The 25,709-nt window shown below is 36.8% G+C and overlaps 1 protein-coding gene across 11 annotated transcripts in view; it reads right to left on the reverse strand.

The window, feature by feature from the left end:
• Positions 1-25,709, reverse strand: part of CBLB (Cbl proto-oncogene B) — a 219,527-nt gene that overhangs the window by 13,740 nt on the left and 180,078 nt on the right. For 8 of the 11 annotated variants that reach the window (XR_003208751.2, XM_025873709.2, XM_025873660.2 and 5 more), the window contains 3 exons: positions 25,495-25,626; positions 22,754-22,894; positions 14,898-15,017 (listed from right to left, as the gene is read on the reverse strand). Coding sequence is in view for 10 of the 11 variants with exons in the window: in XM_025873709.2 (XP_025729494.1) it covers positions 14,898-15,017; positions 22,754-22,894; positions 25,495-25,626 (393 nt within the window). In the remaining variant the exon portion in view is untranslated. The remainder of the gene's footprint in view (positions 1-14,897; positions 15,018-22,753; positions 22,895-25,494; positions 25,627-25,709) is intronic. The other 3 variants (XM_025873717.2, XM_025873701.2, XM_073892877.1) reach the window with 1 other exon arrangement.

The following is a 25,709-nucleotide window of genomic DNA, read 5'->3' on the forward strand; positions in this document are numbered from 1 at the left end:
TAAGCCAATTAATAACGAAAGCAAAGAAACACATTGACAACAATACAATAATAGTGGGGGACTTTAACACCTCCCTCACTGAAATGGACAGATTATCTAAGCAAAAGATCCACAAGGAAATAAAGACTTTAAATGACACACTGGACCAAATGGACTTCACAGATATATTCAGAACATTCCATCCCAAAGCAACAGAATACACATTCTTCTCTAGTGCCCATGGAACATTCTCCAGAATTGATCACATCCTAGGTCACAAATCAGGTCTCAACTGGTACCAAAAGATTGGGATCATTCCCTGCATATTTTCAGACCACAATGCTTTGAAACTAGAACTCAATCATAAGAGGAAAGTCGGAAAGAACTCAAATACATGGAGGCTAAAGAGCATCCTACTAAAGAATGAATGGGTCAACCAGAAAATTAAAGATGAATTAAAAAAATTCATGGAAACCATTGAAAATGAAAACACAACTGTTCAAAATCTTTGGGAACAGGAAAGGCAGTCCTAAGACGAAAGTATATAGTAATATCTCAAGAAACAAGAAAGGTCTCAAATACACAACCTAACACTACACCTAAAGGAGCTGGAGAAAGAAGAGCAAATAAAGCCTAAACCCAGCAGGAGAAGAGAAATAATAAAGATCAGAGCAGAAATCAATGAAACAGAAACCAAAAGAACAGTAGAACAGATCAACGAAACTAGGAGCTGGTTCTCTGAAAGAATTCACAAGAGTGATAAACCCCAGGCCAGACTTATCAAAAAGAACAGAGAAATGACCCAAATAAATAAAATCATGAATAAAAGAGAGATCACTACCAACACCAAAGAAATACAAACAATTATAAGAACATATATTGAGCAACTCTATGCCAGCAAATTAGATAATCTGGAAGAAATGGATGCATTCCCAGAGATGTATCAACTACCAAAACTGAACCAGGAAGAAATAGAAAACCTGAACAGACCTATAACCACTAAGGAAATTGAAGCAGTCATCAAAAATCTCCCAACAAACAAAAGCCCAGGGCCAGATGGCTTCCCAGGGAAATTCTACCAAACATTGCAAGAAGAATGAATACCTATTCTTCTGAAACTGTTCCAGAAAATAGAAATGGAAGGAAAACTTCCAAACTCGTTTTATGAGGCCACCATTACCTTGATCCCCAAACCAGAAAAAGACCCCATCAAAAAGGAGAATTACAGACCAATATCCTTGATGAACATGGATGCAAAAATTCTCACCAAAATACTAGCCAATAGGATCCAACAGTACATTAGAAGGATTATTCACCACGACCAAGTGGGATTTATCCCCGGGCTGCACGGTTGGTTCAATATCCGCAAATCAATCAATGTGATACAATACATTAATAAAAGAAAGAACAAGAACCATATGATCCTCTCAATAGATGCAGAAAAAGCATTTGACAAAGTACAGCATCCTTTCTTGATCAAAACTCTTCAGAGTATAGGCATAGAGGGTACATACCTCAATATCATAAAAGCCATCTATGAAAAACCCACAGCAAATATCATTCTCAATGGGCAAAAACAGAGCTTTCCCCCTTAGGTCAGGAACACAGCAGGGATGTCCACTATCACCACTGCTATTCAACATAGTATTAGAAGTCCTAGCCACAGCAATCAGACAACAAAAAGAAATAACAGACATGTGAATCAGCAAAGAAGAAGTCAAACTCTCACTCTTTGCAGTTGATAAGATACTTTGTGTGGAAAACCCAAAAGACTCCACCCCAAAACTGCTAGAGCTCATACAGGAATTCAGTAAAGTGGTAGGATATAAAATCAATGCACAGAAATCAGTGGCATTCCTATACACCAACAAGACAGATGAAATTAAGGAGTTGATCCCATTTACAATTGCACCCAAAACCATAAGATACCTAGGAATAAATCTAACCAAAGAGGCAAAGAATCTGTACTCAGAAAACTATGAAATACTCATGAAAGAAATTGAGGATGACACAAAGAAATGGAAAAACGTTCCACGCTCATAGATTGGAAGAACAAATATTGTTAAAATGTCTATGCTACCTAGAGCAATCTACACATTTAATGCAATCCCTATCAAAATACCATCCACTTTTTTCAAAGAAATGGAACAAATAATCCTAAAATTTGTATGGAACCAGAAAAGACCCTGAATAGCCAGAGGAATGTTGAAAAAGAAAAGCCAAGCTGGTGGCTGGTGACATCACAATTCCAGACTTCAAGCTCTAGTACAAAGCTGTAATCATCAAGACAGTACGGTACTGACACAAAAACAGACACATAGATCAATGGAACAGAAGAGAGCCCAGAAATGGACCCTCAACTCTACGGTCAACTAACCTTTGACAAAGCAGGTAAGAATGTCCAATGGAAAAAAGACAGTCTCTTCAACAAATGGTATTGGGAAAATTGGACAGCCATATGCAGAAGAATGAAACTGGACCGTTTCCTTACACCACACACAAAAATAGACTTAAAATGGTTGAAAGACCTAATTGTGAGACAGGAGTCTATCCAAATCCTAAAGGAGAATGCAGGCAGCAACCTCTTTGACCTCAGCCACAGCTACTTCTTCCTAGAAACATCACCAAAGGCAAGGGAAGCAAGGGCAAAAATGAACTATTGGGACCTCAAGATTAAAAGCTTTTGCACAGGAAAAGAAACAGTCAACAAAACCAAAAGACAACCGACAGCTGGGAGAAGATATTTGCAAACGACATATCAGATAAAGGGCTAGTATCCAAAATCTATAAAGAACTTATCAAACTCAACACCCAAAGAACAAATGATCCAATCAAGAAATGGGCAGAAGACATGAATAGACATTTTTCCAAAGAAGACATCCAAATGGCCAACAGAACGTGAAAAGGTGCTCAACATTGCTTGGCATCAAGGAAATCCAAATCAAAACCTCAATGAGATACCACCTCTCTCCAGTCAGTATGGCTAAAATTAACAAGTCAGGAAACAACAGATGTTGGCAGGGATGTGGAGAAAGGGGAACTGTCCTACACTGTTTGCGGGAATGCAAGCTGGTGCAGACACTCTGGAAAACAGTATGGAGTTTCCTCAAAAAGTTGAAAATAGAGCTGCCCTACAACCCAGCAATTGCATTACTGGGTATTTACCCCAAAGATACAACTGTAGGGACCCGAAGGGGTACGTGCACCCCAGTGTTTATAGCAGCAATGTCCACAATAGCCAAACTGTGGAAAGAGCCAAGATGTCCATCGACAGATGAATGGATTAAGTATTACTTACATAATACAATGGAGTATTATGCAGCCATCAAAAGGAATGAAATCTTGCCATTTGCAACGACGTGGATGGAACTGGAGGGTATTATGCTGAGAGAAATAAGTCAATCAGAGAAAGACATGTATGATATGATATCACTGATAAGAGGAATTCTTAATCTCAGGAAAGAAATTGAGGGTTGCTGGAGTGGTGGGGGGTGGGAGGGATGGGGTGGCTGGGTGATAGACACTGGGGAGGGTATGTGCTATGGTGAGCGCTGTGAATTGTGTAAGACTGTTGAATCACAGACCTATACCTCTGAAACAAATAATACATTATATGTTAAAAAAAAAAAAAGCAGGAAGGGAAAAATGAAGGGGGAATATCGGAGGGGGAGATGAATCATGAGAGACTATGAACTCTGAGAAACAAACTGAGGGTTCTAGAGGGGAGGGGGGTGGGGGGATGGGCTAGCCTGCTGATGGGTATTAAAGAGGGCACATACTGCATGGAGCACTGGGTGTTATACGCAAACAATGAATCGTGGAACACTACATCAAAAACTAATGAGGTTATGTACGGTGATTAACATAACATAATAAAATAAAAAAAAATTTCGAGTTAGGGAAATTATGACAAATCCAAGGATCAAACAAACTCACTTCCTACCTCAAAAAAAAAAATAAAGACAATGAATTCACATTTATGATAACTGCTCTACTTAAATGCCATGAACAATAATTACTACAAATTAAAAGTAACGTCAGAAGTGTGGAAGAGGAAAAAACATGGAATCCGTTGTGAGTGCTAATTCCATAGAAAGCTTCTAAGCAACATCTTAATAAGGAAGATCTGTTACAATCTGAACTAAGAGTAGAAACTATTTAAAAAAGTGGGGGTAGGGGCTCAGTTGGTTAAGCATTCAACTCTTGATTTTAGCTAAGGTCATGAGATCAGGGTTGTAAGATCAAGCCCTGCATCTGGCTCTGTGCTGGGTGTGGAGCTTGTCTAAGATTCTCTCCCATTCTCTCTTAAAGGATTCCTTTTTTTTTTAGTTAAAAAAAAAAGGGGGAGGGGATCATTTTCATGTTCATCATTAGAGCAAACTGCTTAAAACTAATCTTTCTTTCTACATATGCATTCCCAAAGCTTATAGACAGCCTTCACTTTACAGCTTGTTCTTTTTCATCATGTCTGAAAGAGACACCAGGTCCTTTTTCCCTTTAGAATGGGTAAGTAATAGAAAGGAGCAATGAAACAGAAGATGAAACTATCTTATAGTTCCCCAAAAGTTATTATACTTTTGGAGTACATTGGAATTACTATGAGTCTTACCAACTCTATGGAAATTTCTGTACCTGAATAAATGACCTTTCAATATCTTCTTAAGGATGACATGTGTTTATTCTAGTGCTCCTGCCCAATGTCACTGTATTTCTGAACTATGAGCAATGGCAGTGGTATCAAAATAAGTGCAAGAATACATGGAGCCATCGGATATAAATAGCACATCTTCTTGGAGCACCAATTTTACTCAAGGATTACAGATTTACCAAGGAGAAAAATGTAAAATTTGCACAAGTTTTTAAGATAAAACAGACTTGCAACAACACTGGGGCTTTAACCAAAAGTGGATAATCAGGAAATTGATTCAGAGTTACCTCCTTGGTGGGCTGAAAGATTTGAGAAGCGGTGGTTTAGGGTTAAATCTTGATTCAATTTTCATTATCTGAGCATATAAAAGAGCAAAGCGATACTGAGAAAAGTCCTGGATGGCACGGGAATAATCCTGATGAACACATGGTTAGAATAATACCTTAAATGGTTACTCCAGGTCGTGCATTCTCAATGAGGGCAGTATCCTCAGGAGGATGAAAATTGGTCCTTGAGGGACGAGAAAAGGTCTTAGATGCTAAAAGGTACACAGAAATCGAAAGTATATCTGTGGTATTAAACTGTCATTGTTGCAGGAGGGCAGGAGTGATTACGGAAAAAAATAAAAAAAAGGTCTAAAAGGGTCCTTAGGCAGATTATGATTAAAAAAAGCAAACAAAAGGCAAGCTACACTGCTGTCACTCACATTTCTCAGGGTTGATGGCACTTCTATTTCGGGGGCTACCAACTATTTCACTGCAAGAGGTCCTTATTACTCCCTTCATTGTCTAAACTTTGGTGGTTTTTTAAGTACAGATTCTGAAAGATTATCTAATAAGCAAATGTCATCACACTGATGAATCTATTTCCTATTTGTTGTATTAAGCCTTATTTAACAATAGCTACAACACCAAGTTTCTATATTTCTAGACCAAAGCAGAGGCATTTAATTCATTAGTTTTCTTGCAAATAAAGTTAGGGTTTCTGTTAGACTTCTAAAATATTAGTCTGTGACAGCACATAAAAATGATGGACCATCATACAATAATTTAAAATGACACTTACTTTAAAACTTAATGATGGGGTGAGTTACTTATGAAACTATGTTAAATGGAATTGACATACTGAGTATGATCTCAGTGTTGTGAACATGTACACAGACAAACATTAGAAGGAAGTACGCCAACAGGGCAACAATGTTCCTGATTGATGATGGGTTAGAAGTGACTTCTCTTTTTGCATTTTATTCTCCAATGTGCATGTACTACTTTCATAATTAGGAAAAAAAACGAATAGCCTCAGATCTCCTCTGCTAGCTTTACAGGTCTAAGCTGCTCAAAGATCTAATATGGAGAAATAGAACAATTTTGCTGATATAAAAAGTATAGAAGGCATAGAGTAGGTGGCTTCCTAAGATCATGTGAAACATCACCAGGATCTAGGTTTCGAAATCTCTAGTACAACTTCTAATACTCTCTTCCATCCCTCTGTCATCCTTACTATTCCTTTGCTTCTATCAGACTTTATCCATGGGGCATCTCTAAACTCTGTTTAACAATCATTGTTATATGCATGTGTGATTTTTTTAAACTTAATTTTGGCTTAGCTACTGGCAGGATAACAACAAACTCTGCTAACAAAAACAATAAAAATGCACACATAGCTTACTGATAAAACACAGAATTCATATCCTAATATACGGATACTTACTAGCTGTGAGACCCTGGGTAATTTACTTTCTTCTATAAATTGACATTAGTACTATTTAAAATTGGTTGTGAGGAATAAATTTTTCTCTATAATATCCAATAAATGATATATATATACATACATATATAATTACATAGTTATACATATAAACGTTATATATATATATTGAATTATCTCCTGTTTATACATATGCTATATTTAAAATTCTTAGCTTAACATTTGGCCCATAGTAACTGCCTAACAAATTTAGAAATTAATTATGTACAATCTGAGACATCATCTCTAACTTATTTAGAGTTACTACTTCATGGATAATATTTGAGATAGACATAAAGACTCAGACTATTGATTTTCTCAACTATAACAATATCTGAGAATTAAAATAAAAATATAATTTTAACTGATTGAGGCATTAAAAATTTTAAATACATCATTATGACTCTGTTATTCTACTGGAAGTTAGATCAATTCTAGAACTCATTTATGCCACAAACTTCAATTGCTATTAGTATAGATACACTGATTTTATAAGGACATGTTTTAATATAGTTTTCACTAAATTACAAATAAAAAAAAATCTTCACATACCCAGTGGTAGATAATTATGATAGTTAAGGCTAAAGTTATACAATTTTGTAATACATCCAGACAATGGTTATAAGAGAACTATATTACTATTAAATTTGTAAGAAAAAAGGACTCTAGATACTGTGGTTTGAAAACTAGAGCTGTGTGTAAAAGACATCTCAGGTAGCTGAATTGTGGTGAAACTCTTAACACTGCATTTTCCTTTGCTGAAACACAAAACAAAATCTTATAAACACAATTTATCTTCAAACATCTTATCACTAATGACAATACACAATTCCAACCCTTGAGTGAAGCCATGATTTTCAACTGAGATTTTAACAATATATCTATAGATCAATAGAAGATCTCTACAGAAAATTTGATTTTAATATAAAATCATTCAATATTCTATTACTTTTCTTTTAAGCTAGTAAAAAAAACTATATTGGAATTAATTCCTTTTATGATGAGACCTCCTTTATTTTGTTAGTGTATTTGGTAATAAGATCTTTTACCAGTTACAAACATATTTAACCTAAGTCATGTGCTGAAAGTCTAGTTTTTTTTAGTGTTATTTTGAACTGCCTTCTAAATATCAAGAACATGAAAAAGCTTCCCAAGAGCTAATTCTGCACTTCATCTGCACGGGCACAAACACATCATTCTGACTTTGTTATTCTCTGGATTTTTAAAGAATGGTATTCAAACCATAGCACATTATATCTTAAAACAAGAAAAAAGCAAACTGGAAAATTTACAAAAACTCACACGTAGCTGATAGAGACATGAACCCCATGTGAAGAAATGAGATTATTAGCAAAAAAAGTTTGCCCCACATACAGGTACATGTGAATTTAACAGAGTCTGGTAAAATCCACTTTTTTTTTAAATTCACTTATTTCTGATTAACTATTATGACATTCATATCATTAAATATCAATTGTTACATCTAAGAATACTATATTTGGGGGGAGGAATAAAATATTTGGAAGGCTGTTGGTATATGTAGACATACATGCATACATTCTTTTTAGGTAAGATAAGGAAATATTTTTAAGTCAATGAAAAATTTTTAAATTTTTTAAAAATATTGTTTTTCACAGAAAACTTATATATAAATCACTATCATTTATTCAGAACATTATAAAAGACAAGAGAAATTGAATTTGTAAGATACAGCAATTATACCGGAATCCTTAAAGGTCATTTTAAAAAGACCTTAATAAAAACATGTCACTGCAAAATAAGGGCTCTGAGAATCCTAAAGACACATGGCACCCAGGCTCCAGTTTTTAATGGACAGACCTAATCCAAAGAACAAGCCCAGCCCCTCTGCTGGTGTGAAATAAACCAGTGGGCAACCTGTTAGTCCCGTGAACTGCATGTCAGCAAATACCTTGATGGAAAAAAGTATCTTATTTTCTGTGGTCCAAAGAAAGAGTTTGTAAAGAGAGTTCAGAGAGTAGGTTGAAATATTTGATGTTACAGCTAGATGAGGCCCTCAGAGTAATAATCAAGACGATTTTTCTCTCTCAGGTAAAAGCCAGTTCAGGCTTCTGGTAAATGCCTATTTGGGGATATTTCAACAAGGTTATGACTCAAAAGTTCTTCCTTGAAATTTCTAGTGTAATGCGTATCAGAATTCCTACCATTTGAAATCATATGTGAATGATGTTCCTCTGGGCTCTACAACACCCACATATTATGGAGCAAAACTCTAAAGAAGCTGTGTAAATACAGGCTTTTGGCCACAATTCTTAAAAAAACTTGAATATATGTTTCTTTTAATCTAGAGTTGGTGGCAGTGAATAGATTACTTTAAATCAGTCATGGTACTTTCCTCAAAGTTGTATTTTAATGTTATTTCCTTAAGGGATTTGCTTCCTTCTCTTATGTAGAGGCTGTCAGATAATGTCACGCCTTGAGTTTCACATTTTTTCATCTATCTGGAAATCTAGCCCTTCAACTGGAACTACAGTGTTTCAATGGCTACCCAGGGATATATCTGAAATCTTGAAAGGACTAGAAGTAAATAGGCAAGACAGCATGGACCGAAATTTGAACAGGTTAATAAAATTTTCTATACTTCCTGAGATCTCTTCAAATGTTAGAACATGTAAAACCATAGAGGGGCTTCTCCCATACATGTCATCAAGTACATAAGAACTACTGTGTTGATAATTCTCGAAGCAACTCATGAATTATCTTGATTCAGAGGTTACAGAATGGATGGCTATCACTATCAAATCTTGAAAGAGAATATGAATCTATATAGGAGAAATTTCTCATGTTTACAATTATGAGACAAAAATATTGCTCAAAAAAATAGGTGTGTTCAGTTCTGGTCCAAAATGGCAATGCAGGAAGACCCTGAATTCACCTCCTCCATGGACACACCAACTCTGCACCTATTTATAAAGCAATTCCTCCTGAAGAACTGAGGGCTGACTGACCAGCTTCTGTACAACAAAAGATAGACCACAGACAGAACAGCAAGAGAGAGGGAGACACGGTCATGAAGGGAACCCCCACCACTGATGCTGCCAGCTGCCATGTGGAGGGATGGTTCCAAGGGACCATGAGCAGATCTGTCTGCCCTAGGGCACAGAAACAAAGCTATGGTTCAAACTTCTTTTAAAAGAGCAACTAGAATATAAAGGGACTAGCCCTAGAACCCTACCAAACAATGGGGGAGCTGCTAAAACTCTCCCCAGGTTGGACAGGCTGGTGAATACACCATTCCCATCCCCCACCCCCCACCTTGATCGAACAGATGGGAGCAGGGTCCAGGCATCCTGACTGGACTAACACCTTACTGAGCCCTGGGGCCCTAGCCCACACCAGCCCTCACTGTCCCACCATGGCAGCCCCAGAGTGGTGCACCCTCATTGGTACTCGCTGTGGCTCCAGCTGTTGCACTGAGGGGGTACAGGTGCACTGAAGCCTGGAACACTTCTCATACCACTTCAGCTTCAGATGGTTTGCCAGGGTACCCCCAATATGGAGCACCTAGGAATCCCCAGCCCACGCCCATCCCAGTTTCAGCTGCCCTGCCAGGGCACCCACTGCGTGGAGTGTCCTGGGCCCCTACAGCCTGTGTTGGCCTCAGCTCCAGTCAGCCCTCCAGGGCACCTCTTGCACTGAACACCCCATGACACCCTGGCTTGTACCCACTTCAGCTTCAGCTGCCAGGGCATTCTCTGCTTGGAGAGCCCTGGGACCACCCCAGCCCATGCACACTTCAGCTTAGGGACCGCCCGCAGCCAGACAAATCCACAGGCACACAGTTTGTACAAGGGAGGACTATACACAGGAGTGTTCCTTCAAGCTGGAGAAGTTGGGGTTCCACCTAATTCATAGACACAAAAATCAACCAAAATGACAAGACAGAGGAACATGCTCCAAATGACAGAACAAGACAAAACCTGAGAAAAAGACCTAAATGAACTGTAGATTGTCAGGCATATTGCTTAAGAATTTAAAGTCATGATCATAAAAATGATCACTGGGCTGCAGAGAAGAGCGGAAGAACTTAGAACTTCAATGAAGAGATAAAAAAATATAAAAAAGAACCAACCAGAGCTGAATCATACAACAGCTGAAATGAAAAATACATCAGAGGAGGTTCACAGTAGTGAATGCAAGAATGAAATCATATCCTACATCTTTTCCAACCACATGTTATGAAACTAGAAATCAATCACAAGAAAAAAAAAAAACTTGAAAAAGCACAAATACATGGAGGCTAAACAACATGCTACTAAACAACCAATGGGTCAACAAGTCAATGAGGAAATAAAATAATACATGGAAACATGAAAACAAAAACACAACGGTCTAAAATCTTTGGGATATAGAGAAGTTAGTTCTAAAGGGAAATTTTTAGTGATACAGACCTATCTCATGAAACAACAGAAATCTCAAGTAAACAACCTAAACTTATACCTAAAGGAACTAGAAAAAGAAGAACAAACAGAACCCAAGTTAGTAGAAGTAGGGAAAAAAAGACCAGAGCATAAAAAAATGAATTAAAGACTAAAAAAAAAAAAAAAAAAATGCAAAAGATCAATGAAACCAAGAGCTGGTTCTTTGAAAAAACAGACAAAATTGATAAACCTGTAGCTGGATCATTAAGAAATAAAAACACAAAATCAGAAACAAAATAGAAGTAACAATTGAAGCCACAGAATACAAAGGATTATAAGAAACTACTACAAAAAATTTATATGCCGACAAAGTAGACAAGCTAGAAGAAATGGATAAATTTCTAGAAACATCAGATCTGAAACTAAATCAGGATGAAATAGAAAATCTGAACAGATCAATTACTAGTAATGAAATTGAACTGATAATCAAAAACCTCCCAACAGTAGTCCAGGACCAGATGGATTCACAGGTGAGTTCTACCAAATATTTAAAGAGTTAATACCTGCTCTCCTCAAACTATTCCAAAAAAATAAAATAAAATAATAAAATAAAATAATAGAAGCTTCCAAATACGTTCTGTAAGACCAGCATTACCCTGATAGCAAAACCACCAAGACAAAGACAAAGACACGACAAGAAATGACACCACAGGTCATTATCCTTGATGAACACAGATGCCAAAATCTTCAAAATATTAGTAAATCACATTCAAAAATACATTAAAAGGATAATTCACCATGATCAAGTGGATTTATCCTAGAGATGCAGGCATGATTTAATATTTGCAAATCAATCAACATGAAATACCACAACAACAGAACAGGATAAAAATCTTAATAGATACAGAAAAAGCATCGGACAAGATTCAACATCTGCTCAGGATAAAAACTCTCAACAAAACAGGGTTAGAGGGAACATATCTCAACATAATAAAGGGCACATGTGAAAAATACACAGCTAACATCATACATAATGGTGAAAAACTGAGCTTTTCCCCTAATACCAGGAGGAAGACGAGAACGTCCACCCTTGCCAATTTTATTCAACATAGTACTGGAAGTCTTAGCCATAGCAATCAGAGAAAAAAAAAGAAAAGGCATCCAAACTGGTAAGGAAGAAGTAAAACTATCACTATTTGCAGATGACATGATACCATATACAGAAAACCCTAAGGATTCCACAAAAAAAACTGCTAGAATAAATGAATTCAGTACAATTGCAGAATACAAAATTAATCCACAGAAATGAATTTCATTTCTATATACTAATAACGAAGTAGCAGAGAGAGAAATTAAGAAAAATCTCATTTACAATTGCACCAAAAAGAACAAAATATCTAGGAATAAACCTAACCAAGAAAGTGAAAGATCTGTACTTTGAAAACTGTAAGACATTGGTGAAAGAAACTAAAGATGACACAAGCAAACGGAAAAATATTTCATGCTCATGGAGTGGTAGAATTAAAATGTCAAACTACCGAAAGCAATCTACAGATTCAATGCACTCTCTATCAAAATACACAAAGCATTCTTCACAGAACTAGAACAGATAGTACTAAAATGTGTATAGAACTACAAAAGACCACAAATAGCCGAAGCAATCCTGAAAAAGAAAAACCTAACTGGAGTTTTCGTAATCCTAGATTAAAGATATACTACAAAGCTGTAGTAATCAAAACACTACGGTACTGGCACAAAAACAGACACATAGGTCAGTGGAACAGAATTGAGAGCCCAGAAATAAACTTGTGATTATATGGTCAATTAAAGTACAACAAAGGCAAGAAATGCAATGTGAAAAAGACGGTCTCTTTAACAAATTATGTTGGGAAATCCAGACAGCTATATGCAAGAGAATGAAACTCTCTTTCTTACACTATACACAAAAAGAAACTCAAAATGGATTAAAGACCTAAATGTGAGACCTGAAACCATAAAATTCCTAGAAGAAAACATAGGCAATAACTTCTCTGACATTAGCTTTAGCAACATTTTCCTAGATAGGTCTTCTCAAATAAATGATTGTGACTACATTGAAATAAAAAGCTTTTGCACCATGAAGGAAACCATCAATAAACCCCCCAAAAGTTAACATACTGAATGGGAGAAGCTATTTGCAAATGATGTATCTGATTAGAGGTCAATATTCCAAATATATAAAGAACTTCTACAACTCAACACCCCTCCCCCCAGATAATCAACAACAGGTAGAGGACCTGAATGCATTTTTTTAAAGACGACATACAGATGGCCAATAGACACATGAAAAAGATGTTCAACATCACTAACTACCAGGGAAGTGCAAATCAAAACCACAATGAGATACCGCTTGCACCAGTGAGAATGGCTAGAATCAAAAAGAGAAGAAACAACAAGTGTTGGCGAGGATGTGCAAAAAGGAACCCTCAAGCACTGTTGGTGGGAATGTAAATTGGTGCAGCCATTGGGGAAAACAGTCTGGGGGTTCCTTAAAAAATTAAAAATAGAAATACCATATGATCCAGTAATTCCACTACTGGTATTTGCCCAAAGAAAACAAAAACACTATTTTGAAAAGATATATGCACCCCTATGTTTTTTTGCACCAGCATTATTTACAATAGCCCAGATACAGAAGCAACGCACGCATCCACTGATCAATGAATGGGTAAAGATGATGTATGTGTGTACGTGTGTGTGTGTGTGTGTGTGTGTGTGTATCTATCTATACACACACACGTGTGTCTGTGTGTGTATACACACAGAATATTCTTGGCCATAAAGCCATAAAAAATGTGATCTTGCCATTTGTGACAACATGGATGGACATAAACAGTATTATGCTAAGTGAAGTAAGTCAGAAAAAGACAAATATATCTGATTTCACTTATATGAGGAATCTAAAAGATGAAACAAATGAACAAAATAACTAAAAGCAGTAACAGACCCATAGAGAACAAACTGATGGTTGTTAGAGGGGAGGGGTGTGGGGGGACAGGTAAAATTGGTAAAGGTGAGTGGGAGATACAGGTGTCCAGTTACGGAATGAGTAAGTCACAAGGTAACAGGTACAGGATAGGGAATATATCAGTGGTATCGTAAGGACATTGAATGGCGACAGAGGGTAGGTTCACTTGTGGTGAGCATACCATAAGGTATGGACTCATCAAATCACTATGTTGTACACCTGAAACTAAGGTAACATTGTGTCAACTGTACTTCAACAAAGAAAAACGTGTGTTCAGCATAACACATACATCAGCTACTCTCCCTTCCTTCTACCCAACCACTCCCCCACTCAGCTATCCCCCTATCCAAGAATCACACGCTGGGCACTCTTGTGAACATATGGGAGACATAGCAGTGAAGCAAACAAGACTCCTATCTTCAAGGCATTAATATTCTAGCGAAGAAGACAGATAAATAACAAATCAAGCCAACAATGAATGGCATTTCAGGTAGTGACAGGTGCACTGGGGAAAAATAAAGCACCAGAAGAGCACAGAAAATGACTGCATAAGGTCTAGGAACTATTTGAGATATGGTGGTAGGGGGTGGCCTCCCGAAGAAGCAAAGCAGCAGCATTTCATTATTAATGGCCAGAAGTATGACCGGTATTTACTAAAATGGCACATCCTTCTCCCATTCGACTTAATAGCTGCCAGCAGAGCACCGTGGTGAAGCACTTTGAAAATTAATAGTTTGGTGCCAATATTAATTCTAAAGAGATTTCTTCCTTTAGTCAAAGAATAAGAGAATGCAGCATTTGATGTACAAAGAGATTTTTCCCACTTCTCGTATCTGGTAAGGCAAAACAAAAGTTAGAGAATGAATAGATTCTGAATTAGAATATGTGCTTTACTGAGTGAACAAAGATAATATGAAGGGATCATTCTTTTTTCTATTTCATGAGGCAGTTTTGTAGGCATTCCTCTCATAATACAAGCAAACTGTAAAGTGATAAAAATACATTTTTAGGCTGGCAGTGCTCATTAAATTATATAATGAATAAAAATGTGCTCTAAAAAGCAAAAAGCACTATATGAACATTAAGGAAGCGTTATTACTATTATTAGCCAACTCACCTGAAGATGAAGGAAGCTGATCATAGTCCTGTGATGATCTGTTGGATTTGATATTTTCACCTGGTAATCTCCTAGCAGGAGGCAAAGGAATTTGGCCACTTGTTGGATCAAAAAAGGGATCTTAAAAGTAAAGATAATTTTCAAATTAAAATGGTTATCTTTACCAAGTGGCTGGAAAAAAAATTCTAGAAATTATAAAGGGCAAAGGTTTTGAAAATAATAGAATAAGAATTTAATAACTGATATTCACCATCTTCTAATCCTATTTTCTAATTTATTCATTACTTGCTCAAATATGCTCTTCCCATTTATTTCTAGACAATACAAAGTACTAATTATATATTTTTCAGATCTTAATTATAAAATTCTTAGTGATAAAAGCTGCTTTGAATTCTTATTTTCTGTCCCATTCTATCCTGTACAATGAGTAGAAACTGTTGCAAAGTAGGGGTGCCTGGGTGGCTCAGCCAGATAAGTGTCTGCCTTCAGCTCAGGTCATGATCCTGGGGTCCTGGGATGGAGCCCCAAGGGTCCTGGGATGGAGCCCTGAGTCGGGCTCCCTGCTCATCTGCTTCTTCCTCTGCCCTTCCTCCTGTTCTTGCTCTCCCTTTCTCTCTCTCAAATAAATAATAATCTTAAAAAAAAAAAAACTTGCACAGTAAAAAAAAAAAAAAAGTTTTGAATTTTGCCTGTAAGAGTCATTATCAAATCAGTTAATCTCTAAGTGTTAGGCATAATCTGTAAAATGTACCTGACATTTGGGATTTGTGAGGTTTAAATGAATCCTGTATAATCTCCTGTATATATAAAGTGCCTTTTAAATTACTACTATGTTGGGCATCCTATGCTAAAAGTCATTTTTAACTGGGTCACTGAAGAGTAGATTCAATTGTTAAAAATTGTGCTATTAGCAACATTAAGCTTTGCATATACAGTAAAAAGTGATTTTTTAACCACCTTGCTAATCAGAGTGTGGGCATCTGCAATAGTGCAAATTATAAATTATACACAAATTAATTATTTTGCTACTTTTAATGATGTTTATTAACTGGAACTGAAGGCAGAAAAATAAATTTTGTCAGTGGTACCATATTAAATTGTAAGGACCATAAATCTAACTGGTTTAAAATTAGTAGTATATGGATTTAAATCCATAGAACTGGTTTCATTTCTGAGTAGATACACATTACCTCTGTAATGTCTGGTTCACTGATAATTTACTTAGCTACCACTTCTATCACTGGCTCCTCTGTTTTCTTCTCTCATATTACTTTCTTTTATGTCTGCCAGTATCTCCAGAGGTATGGTAAGTTCCTCTGAGGGAATGGGTCTTATGTTACTCATCAGGTTTGAATTATATCCCCTAACACACAGTACCAAGCACCCTGCTTGCTAAGTAGCCTAAATGTCATAAATTATTTGCTTTTAACTACCAAAATAAACCCAGACCAATTTATATTTTTCGTAAATTCAAAATCAGTGAAATTTGAATTGCTAGCATAAGATTTAGATTGTAAATATTGAGGATCCAATTATATTTCATTGTTTTAACATCCCTTGAAGTTTGTCATTAAGAATACGTAAGAATTTGATTAAGAAAATGAACACATACTTATACTAATTTTTGTAAGTCAAGAGTTGAGGTCTTTATTATTTTCCCCATTTTGAGTACAATAATTATCCCTGCTTTGCTAGAGACTTTTTGACCTAAATAAGGTTACTTACCTTGCTTTCATTAAATTCAAGATTAAAATTAGTGTTAGATTTTGCACTTTTGATATTTGAAGAGTCCATGGTTCAGCCTCATTAATTTTGCTGAAACATTTTCGAAAGCAATGAGAAGATAAACCCCATGCAACAAACGTTAATCTTTTGATTTGGAAGAGTAAAGTATTTAGAACTAGGTATGGTGATTTCTGCCCAAGTTTAGAAACTTCCCAAAGGTTTAGAATTGAATATTCAATAAAATTTACCTTCCGTTATTGTGCATTTTAAACATCGCTGATATAACATTAGGTCTGGGAAAGATTGCCTGTTACAGTACATACACTTTAAAAAAATTTCTTGGGGGTAATTTAAAGGTTTGTCAAATATACTTATGCTGTACTAATCGTGCATTTAAGACTAAACATTAGATCCTGGATATACTGCAGGGTCATAAATAGACTACAAATTATAGAGTTGTAGGATATTGCTCCATTAAACTATTTCACTTTAAAAGTCACTAGGTACACTAAAAATATTACCATAAGTAGCAAAAATACTTAGTTCAGTTCTGACTCACTATCATATGTGTCTTCCTTCACGCTAAATTTGCTACTGGTCAGGGATAGGGCATACTGGGCTTCTAGAGCAAGTTGTAAAGTTGAAAGTATTCATGCTTCAATGGGAAAAGATATACAACCCAATTACTACAGACAGTACAATAACCACCAACTGTCTCCTGATAAAGAAAATTTGAAAAGCAATAAAGTGTTTAAAAATAAGTTCTTCAAAAACTAATTAAAGTAAAATTTTATATCCACAGTTAGAATTAAAACATACAAATTGAAAATACCATAGCCAATGTACCATTTATATAGTAATAAATGTTCAAGAAATGAGTGAATAAACACGATGGGATTAATCTATTCTAAAAAGCAAAGTACTATTGCCTGTGATTTACAGTATGGTAATGCTAAATTGAAATTTTAATACTTAGTTTAGAGATTATAAAAATCTAAGGAAAGACTGGGAGAAAAGGTTTGCTCACTATAAAAGAAGTGGGAAAATATTCATTGAAATTATGCTGTGTAAGAAGGAAACCTATCAAATGGTTATTTCTAGGAGGTGGCATTATGGAACGTTTTTCTTAATTCCTTTTTTTTTTTTTAATCTGAAACACTTCCAAATATTTACTCAAGTGTAGAAAAAGAGGCAAATAAAATTGTTCAGTTAAAACAGTGGCATATTTCTTGCGGGGCTGTCCAAAAACCATCTGGAAGATTTATCTGTTATCCTCCACATTTTAAAGGAATATCAATGCAGGATCTAATTGTTAGAAAGGTCTGAAGAGCTATTTAGGTGAAATGAAATTCCCCCCTCTCTGTGGCCCTCACTCTTTAACTCACATTCATAAAATCCCTACTAGGTAGTGGTCAGGCCACTGATTAAATCCTCCAGTGTTAGAGATCTCATCACCCCTCTGATTCAATCATTCTTTAAAAAAAATGTTTAAGAATTCTTAATTAAGGAAATTACAATGACATTTTCATTTTTTAAAAAGATTTTATCTATTTATTTGACAGAGAGAGACACAGTGAGAGAAGGAACACAAGCAGGGGGAGTGGGAGAGGGAGAAACAGACTCCCCAGTGAGCAGGGAGCCCGATGCGGGGCTGGATCCCAGGACCCGGGGATCATGACCCGAGCCGAAGGCAGATGCTCAACAACTGAGCCACCCAGGTGCCCCGACGTTTTCATTCTTAATCATTCTTCTCACTGGTCTGCCTTCGGAGGAAACACTGAGGAAATCTAGCCCTTTTTTCACATATACTGTAACTAGAAACAACCCCAGTATATATACCCAAGGTCGACTCACTCATTAAACATTGCAGGTCCTTTAATTTGCTGTGGTTTCTGCAGTCAGGTATAAATTACCATGAGCACCCTGGCTGCCTTCCGCCAGGAATACCCCAACTTAGTATTTCCCTCAAAATTGAGCATGCCTCACAGTCCCCCAGAAGGCTTGTGGAAACACAGATTGCCAGGCCCTACTCCCAGAGTTTCTGATTTGGTAAGTCGTCTGTGGAGCCTAAGAACTGTAATCTTATGTAAGTCCCCTGGTGACACTGATGGAGCTGGTTTGCAGACCACAATGTGAGAACCCACCACTGCACTAGCCCATCAGTCCTTCAACATCTCATCACACTGGACTCTGTGACAGCTAGCACTGGACCTCACCTCTCACCTCCTCGGGTCTGAACTGAGTGCAACCCTCAAATGGCAGGAGCTCCCATGGTAGCCACATGGTGACAGGGTTTCATAAAGGTCATAGTTAAGAGAACCGCCTAAATCCTCTTCAATAACTCTTGCTAATGACCTAAATATTCTATTTTACTTTGACATTGCACTTCTGGATGCAACTGGAAAACATTCATTTAACTGTAATGAAGTCAAATTTTTTGGCTTTTCAAGTTGAATTGTGACTTTAAGATTGGATAAGGACTTCAAAAGAGATTCCAGGTCAGAAAAATAGTGGAGGCAAGGTTCAATGAGGGCTGCCAGATGTGTTGTGTATTTTGTGCACTGCACAAAGACATGCAGTTATGGGAATGAGCAGACTGTACTACAGCCTTGGCTTTGTTCCTGCAGCACTGGTGCCGGCACAAGGGGGAAGGACGGGGGCTGCTTTCAACCCACCAGCACAAAAGAAGGGCCTTTTTGTAATCTGAACAAAAGCACGCATGTGCTAGCAAAGTATAAAGCTTTTTTTGAAGATTCTTCAGGTTTTGTTAAGACAGGACTAGCCCATCCGGAATAGATGCTCACACACAGCAGTGGGCATGACTATTTGCCGAAAGAAATCTCGCATGAAGGCTGAAAACAGAAACCAGATCAAAGAAGCATCAGAGCTGCACCCCTGCTTTGCTTCCCTCCACATCCTGCAGGAGTCCTAAGGCTCCTTTGCAGAAACGCAAGACCTTGCAGTTTGGAAACTGTCGCTTCACAGAAGTCAGTGGGCTTATAAGGCTGGAAAGGTGAACCTGACTCAAGTGTGCAGGGCACTGAATGCTGGGAATAAAGAAGGAGGTTTGATCAGGTGTTTAACACAACACCATGAGGAAATCTAATCTTTTTTTTTTTTTTTTTAAGTCATCTATCCTTTGTCTTCAATTAGGGATAATGATTTCATTAAGGAAACCAAATCTCAATCATGCCCAGTAAAGGTTTACTATTACACTAGGCTAAAATCTTCCCGATCCAACCACAGTGACAGCAACAACAGTACAATGCTCATGCAGTCTGCTTTAAGACAGCGATCCCCTCTATTTCCCTTTTATGGGTCTACAACTAGGGAGTCAAACTTTCATCATTTATAGAGGGTTCTTTAATGAAGTTCACTGAAATAAGAGTGCAGAAAGGTCACACATCTACTTTAGATACATAATGTATTAAATCATTTGCAAAATGGTACTTAAATGCTTGTTTGAGTCAAAAGAAACCATGTTCTATTATTATGTAAGGATTAAAATAGTTCTTTTAAAAAGGAGGAACTCAAAAAAAAAAAAGAAAAGGAGGAACTCTGACATATGTGGTTTAAGGAGATTAAGAGAGTACCATCTTCCAGGTATACAATAAATCACGGAGACTCAAGTACAGCACAGGGAATAGTCAATAATACTATAACAACACTGTCTCATGACAGGTGACTACGCTTTTTGTGGGCTACACTGAGGAGCATAGAGGAATTACTGAATCAATGTTGTAAACCTGAAACAATATAACATTGTATGTTAGTTATGCTTTAATAAAAAATAAATAGAATTGATTAAAAGCAGCTGTCTCAGTGGAGCTCATATAGGATCTGGCAACAGACTAGAAATTTGTCACATTAATGATATGAAAGGCTGGAAGAGGAAAAGAAATTACTATTTCTTTTCTTAGAAGTATTTATTATCAAGGGATGTCAACACTATTGAGAATGGAATTAGACTACCTGCATGTATAAAAGAAGGTCAAGAGACGGTCAACAGGTTCCAATGATATGCCCTGGCCCCATACTAGCCTCACACCATAGGTTAAGGATGACTGTTGCTGAGCTGCCTGACAGCCAAGCAACATCAAAACAAGCAAACCTATATATGAAATAAAAAGAGTTTTTACAACTTTTGTTTTATCTAATGGTGCATTTTCATTTTGTAATTTTTTTAGTAATATCGACAGTATTTTTATGAAGTTTTTTTTAAGTAAAGCACAATGAAAAATAAAATCTGATAACTAAAACATTTTACAATTAACTCTTTTGATTAAAAACAGGTAAAGCTGTGTATTTGTGTAAAATGTTCTCTTCCAACTCCCAGAAAACTTGACTTAATTTTAAAAGAAGGCACTACATTGGCTTTTATTTAATGGGGCTTACACCACATAAATAAAAGGTGACAGGGACCTTGAAGGAATCTGACCAGAGACTATCCAGAAGTTAGCCTGAGGAAAGGTTAACTAAAGTTTAGAGTGACTTTTTTTTTTTTTAATGTTAAAGTCCATGTATAAAAAAACAGATTTGAATAACTGAATAAGTGAAAAAGATAGCAAATGTTATTAATGTTTATGATCTAAGAATAAATAGGAGCCTAACAGTTTTTTGGTTTTTTTTTTTTTTTTTTAAGATTCTATTTATTTACTTGAGAGAGAGAGAGAGAGAGAGAGAGAGAGCGCGAGCATGAGAGGGGAGGGTCAGAGGGAGAAGCAGGCTTCCCGCTGAGCAGGGAGCTCAACGCGGGTCTCCATCCCTGGACTCAGGGATCATGACCCAAGCCGAAGGCAGACACTTAACCAACTAAGCCACCCAGGCACTCCTAGAAGCCTAATAGTTATCCATGCTTTCTGCTTGGATTAGAAGGGGTATGACCCTCGCTCTTTGATTGGTAGTATCCAGTGAATTCACAGACCCCAGGAGGGGAGGGAGCCATCTCACACAGCAGGTGATACAGAGGACAATTCAATTATTTACTGATGAAAAACTAAATTCAAAATTATTTCTTAAAAAATGAATCTTTTAGAAACTGAAGTTACCTATTCCAAGTTATAGGTATATAATTTGTGTGTCTCATCCATAAATCTTCTAATCTCAAATCTTCTAAGTTATCAAACTGAGTGGAAAAAAAAAATCTAGGAAAATGAATACTAAAGGTAAATGATAATGGCTAAGATTCCCAAGTTTTCACTGAGACACCAAGGCGGCCCAAGGTCAAACTGAGCACTTATTAAAAACTTTCAGATTTATCTAAGATAAAAATGTAAGTTAATTCTTAGAAAAATTTTACCCTCTGTTCATCCAAACCAAATTGAGAAAAAGGTTTCCAAACACGGATCAGTCTCACCAACGTGAAAGATCGGAACAGTTAATAGCAGCGGATTCAATGTAACTGATTATTTTTTCCTGACAGTTCTAATGGAGCGGATGGTTTATTATAAGCCTTTTTGTTTTTAGTCCTACTCCTCACTTGAAAGGCAACAAAACAAAACAAAACAAACAACGTATGTAGTAATTTTTCCTTCAAAAGGAATACTTTGAATAGATATATTGAGATATTAAGGAATAACAATGGTAACAATAAAATACAGATACCTCAGAAAAACTTATCTACTGATGTTGTAATAATGCAATTTAACAAAACATTATCTTTTTGAATACAATTATGACCCGAAGCCATAGCTAGTAAAATTAAAACTATTAGGAAAAAAATACTACACTCCGAATCGGGAGCGTCTAAATTCTCTCCTCATCACTACTCTCCCAAGCCCTTTTGGGTCTCAGGGATGCCTTCTGTGGCATAAGGATGTTATCTGGATTGGATGAGCTCTATAGCACCTAGGATTCCTAGCGCTTCTGACATTTTTGTAATCCCAGGACCCCGGGATCATGACCTGAGCCAAAGGCAGATGCTTAACGACTGAGCCACCCAGGCGCCCCTGTAATCCTTTGCATTAAATCAACCAACTGACAAGCAAACCTACCCAACTGCTGTTTTTTTCTACCCGGATTTTTCTGCTAGGGAGTTAGAAACCAGTAAATTCCTGATGTTTATTTGACAGTACGATCTTAGAAATGTTCTTGCTTTAAGTGAAAAGTTTTCTTTGGCTTTTCCCTCTTACCTGAAGGAAGAAGGAAAAGGTCCTGTCCTGAGGATGGCCGGCTGCTGGAGCCGAGAGGTTTGGAGTGTTCGGTGAGGCTATGCCTTGCAGGAGGTGGGGGAGGTGGGAGCGATGGGGGGAGGGCGTCAAAAGCATCTTCACCTGCATTTAAAGAAAGGTCAATATCAACAGCAGAACTTCATTAATGAAAACACAGCAGCATCAGGCCAAAGTAATGATTGATTTTCTCTTGCTGCTCATAAAGAACTTCACCTGCAGGGTTTATCCCACAGTTTACCAACTTTGAGAACAAAAGCTGCTTTCTGGGAGTGTCTGAAGAGAAACACAGGCATACAAACACACATGTACATGTGCCAACCTTTCAAACTCCCAGGCCTTTCTGGTAAAAAGCAGCACTGCAGGTTATGAAAGAGCTTACTATCTACCTGTAACCTTTATAATATTAAGACACGAAGTTTGAACTAAAAATTATTATAGGTCGTACCATCAAAACAGAACTTTTTATTTAACAATAAGAGTTCATAGCCTCTTATTAGAAAATCACACTGTGCACAAAAAACTTAATGTCACAGAACAGATTATCTTTTAAAGTTTATTCTTCTGGGTTTTAATTCATTTAAACTAATGTTCCATATATTTCATTGTCAAAATACAGAAAATGTACCTATAGTAGAGAAATGTATTTTTCGATTTATCAGATATCGCTAAAGAGGAACAGTTAAATATAGAACTCTCTTCTGTGGTCCCCAAACTACTTATATTTGCATATTTCCCAGCTTTAGTAACTACAGAATATTGCAGTATGCTTTTATGTCTACTTATTTTTCTCTTGTCACATCTTACTATTCTACTCATATTTTCCCTTATCTCAATTCTTTAAAACAATAAAATTGCAATGTATATATTTTTGTAAGTAATCTCAAATACTCTGTGAATAAAACAGGGTATAAGCAAACACCTACATATTCCCATAATAAAAATTCATATATTTAAATTTATTGACTTAAGCCAAAGGTATATTAAAAAAATAGTTTTATCATTCATCCAACTTGCCTTACAAAACATATTCAAAGTATTTTCTCTAATGATAATAAGTCTTTTTCTAACTTAAAACATTTGGAGGTGTGGCAGAGGGGAGGAAAGAGAGCTTTGCTATCCTGCCAACCTTAGGCTATCTGCTACATTCATTATCTTAATTCATCCAAATCCTTTTTTCAGCCCCTCAATGTCAGGCACCATGCTAGGCACATGGGTAATGTGAAGATCAAAATCACAAGGTCCTGATGCAAGGAGCTTAGATTCCACAAGAAGATCTAAGAAAAACTCACAAAGAGGTATGATTCACAGGTGAGAGTCCCTCAGATCTCACAGAGAGAGCTCCACATTGTAAGGGGGACAGGAAAAGTAGAAAGCGGTATTCAGCAAGGTGTTATCAAAAACAGAAAGGCCTGGGATATCAGAGGCTCAAAAACATTTATTCATTAAATGCAAGGATGGTGTCTTCTAGACAGAGGGAATAGTATAAATAGTATAAATAAAGCATGAGATGTACATGAAGGGCTGGAGGAAGGTTGAGTTACAAAGACAGGCTGGAGCACTGATCTGCATTGTCTGATATGGAGTCACCATCCATATACAGCTGTTTAGTTGAAATTAAAATTCAGTTCCATCCACAGTCGTGCAGGTGAATATATAGATTCTTTACATCACCACATAAAGTTCTACTGAACAATGCTGATCTAGGTCATGAAGACGTGGGTAACAGGTCAAAAACCAGCACATAGGAAGAAGTGGGAGGGAGAAAAAAAAACTGTAGGTAAAGAAGTTAGCAGGTGCCTGTAACTGATGAAGTGAGAATGAAGCACTGAGCTACGGAAAGAGCAGGAGCAAAAGACACTGCAATTATATAACTAGATACACGGGTTGACGGTGTCTGGGAAAAACTCAAAAGGGTCATTTCACAGTTCTTGGTGAATAATTGATTCAGAGAAGCTTATAGATGGACCTTCATCATACATTACTTTATGTTATGGTTACTTGTTATTGTGAAGCCTTAAGGTATGTGGAGATTCTACTTGTCTTCCTCTAAAAATAGGTGAGAAACTTCTAGAATTAATAAACACAGATACCAGCACCAGCCAACTTTAACATACATACATGTGTACCTTCACGCATGTACACACACACATTAGTGTACTTTACATTAAAATTTGAACCAAAGAGACTGAGATTCTTTGGATGTGTAATTGCAATGATTATAAGACAATCTATTTCTCAGTTCTCTAACAATAACATATATAATTTTCCATAATGTAATTAGCTAAGTAAGGGGAACTGGGCCATGTTATGCTGAAAGAAAGAGTAAGTACACATTCATTAAGAATTGTACTTAAAGAAAATCTCAGATGAACATTTCAAATCTACTAGAACACAAGGGCTCAGGGGAAGGAAGGATGCGCTCTCACAGGTTTTTTAGACTGCATTTAATACGTAAAGAGATGACTTGATAAAATGCAGACTGATGGCCAGCCCTGTACACCATTGCTTCAATCATATACGTGGAATAATGGTTGCATGAACTTGAGAGCCACCACTACCTAGAGAATCCATTCTAATTCAGACAAATTCATAACCTTGTAAGTCTGTGTTACATTGAACTCTGAAGTCTGATAATTCAGATAGATATTAACTGAAAGAAGAGGCAGGGTGGCTTGTTTGAAAATTGTTTTAAAGGTTTCAACCTAATGGAGGGATGAGAAGATCATAATCAGAGGGCGTCCTGTTGAGTGAAGAACCATGCTTTGGATTGTCCCGAGTTGGAGGCCTGGCAGGTGGTAATGGCACTGGATCAGAGGCTGAATCAAAAACATCTCCTAGAGGATAACACAAAATCTTAATGTATTTTCAGTACAACAATGGCATGGAATTTTGCCTTTAAATTCTGACCATTAAGATC

This window comes from Callorhinus ursinus, unplaced genomic scaffold, assembly GCF_003265705.2.
Source record: "Callorhinus ursinus isolate GAN/ISIS: 27379988/994484 unplaced genomic scaffold, GSC_fseal_2.0 scaffold1, whole genome shotgun sequence".
NCBI classification, from domain to species: Eukaryota; Metazoa; Chordata; class Mammalia; order Carnivora; family Otariidae; genus Callorhinus; species Callorhinus ursinus.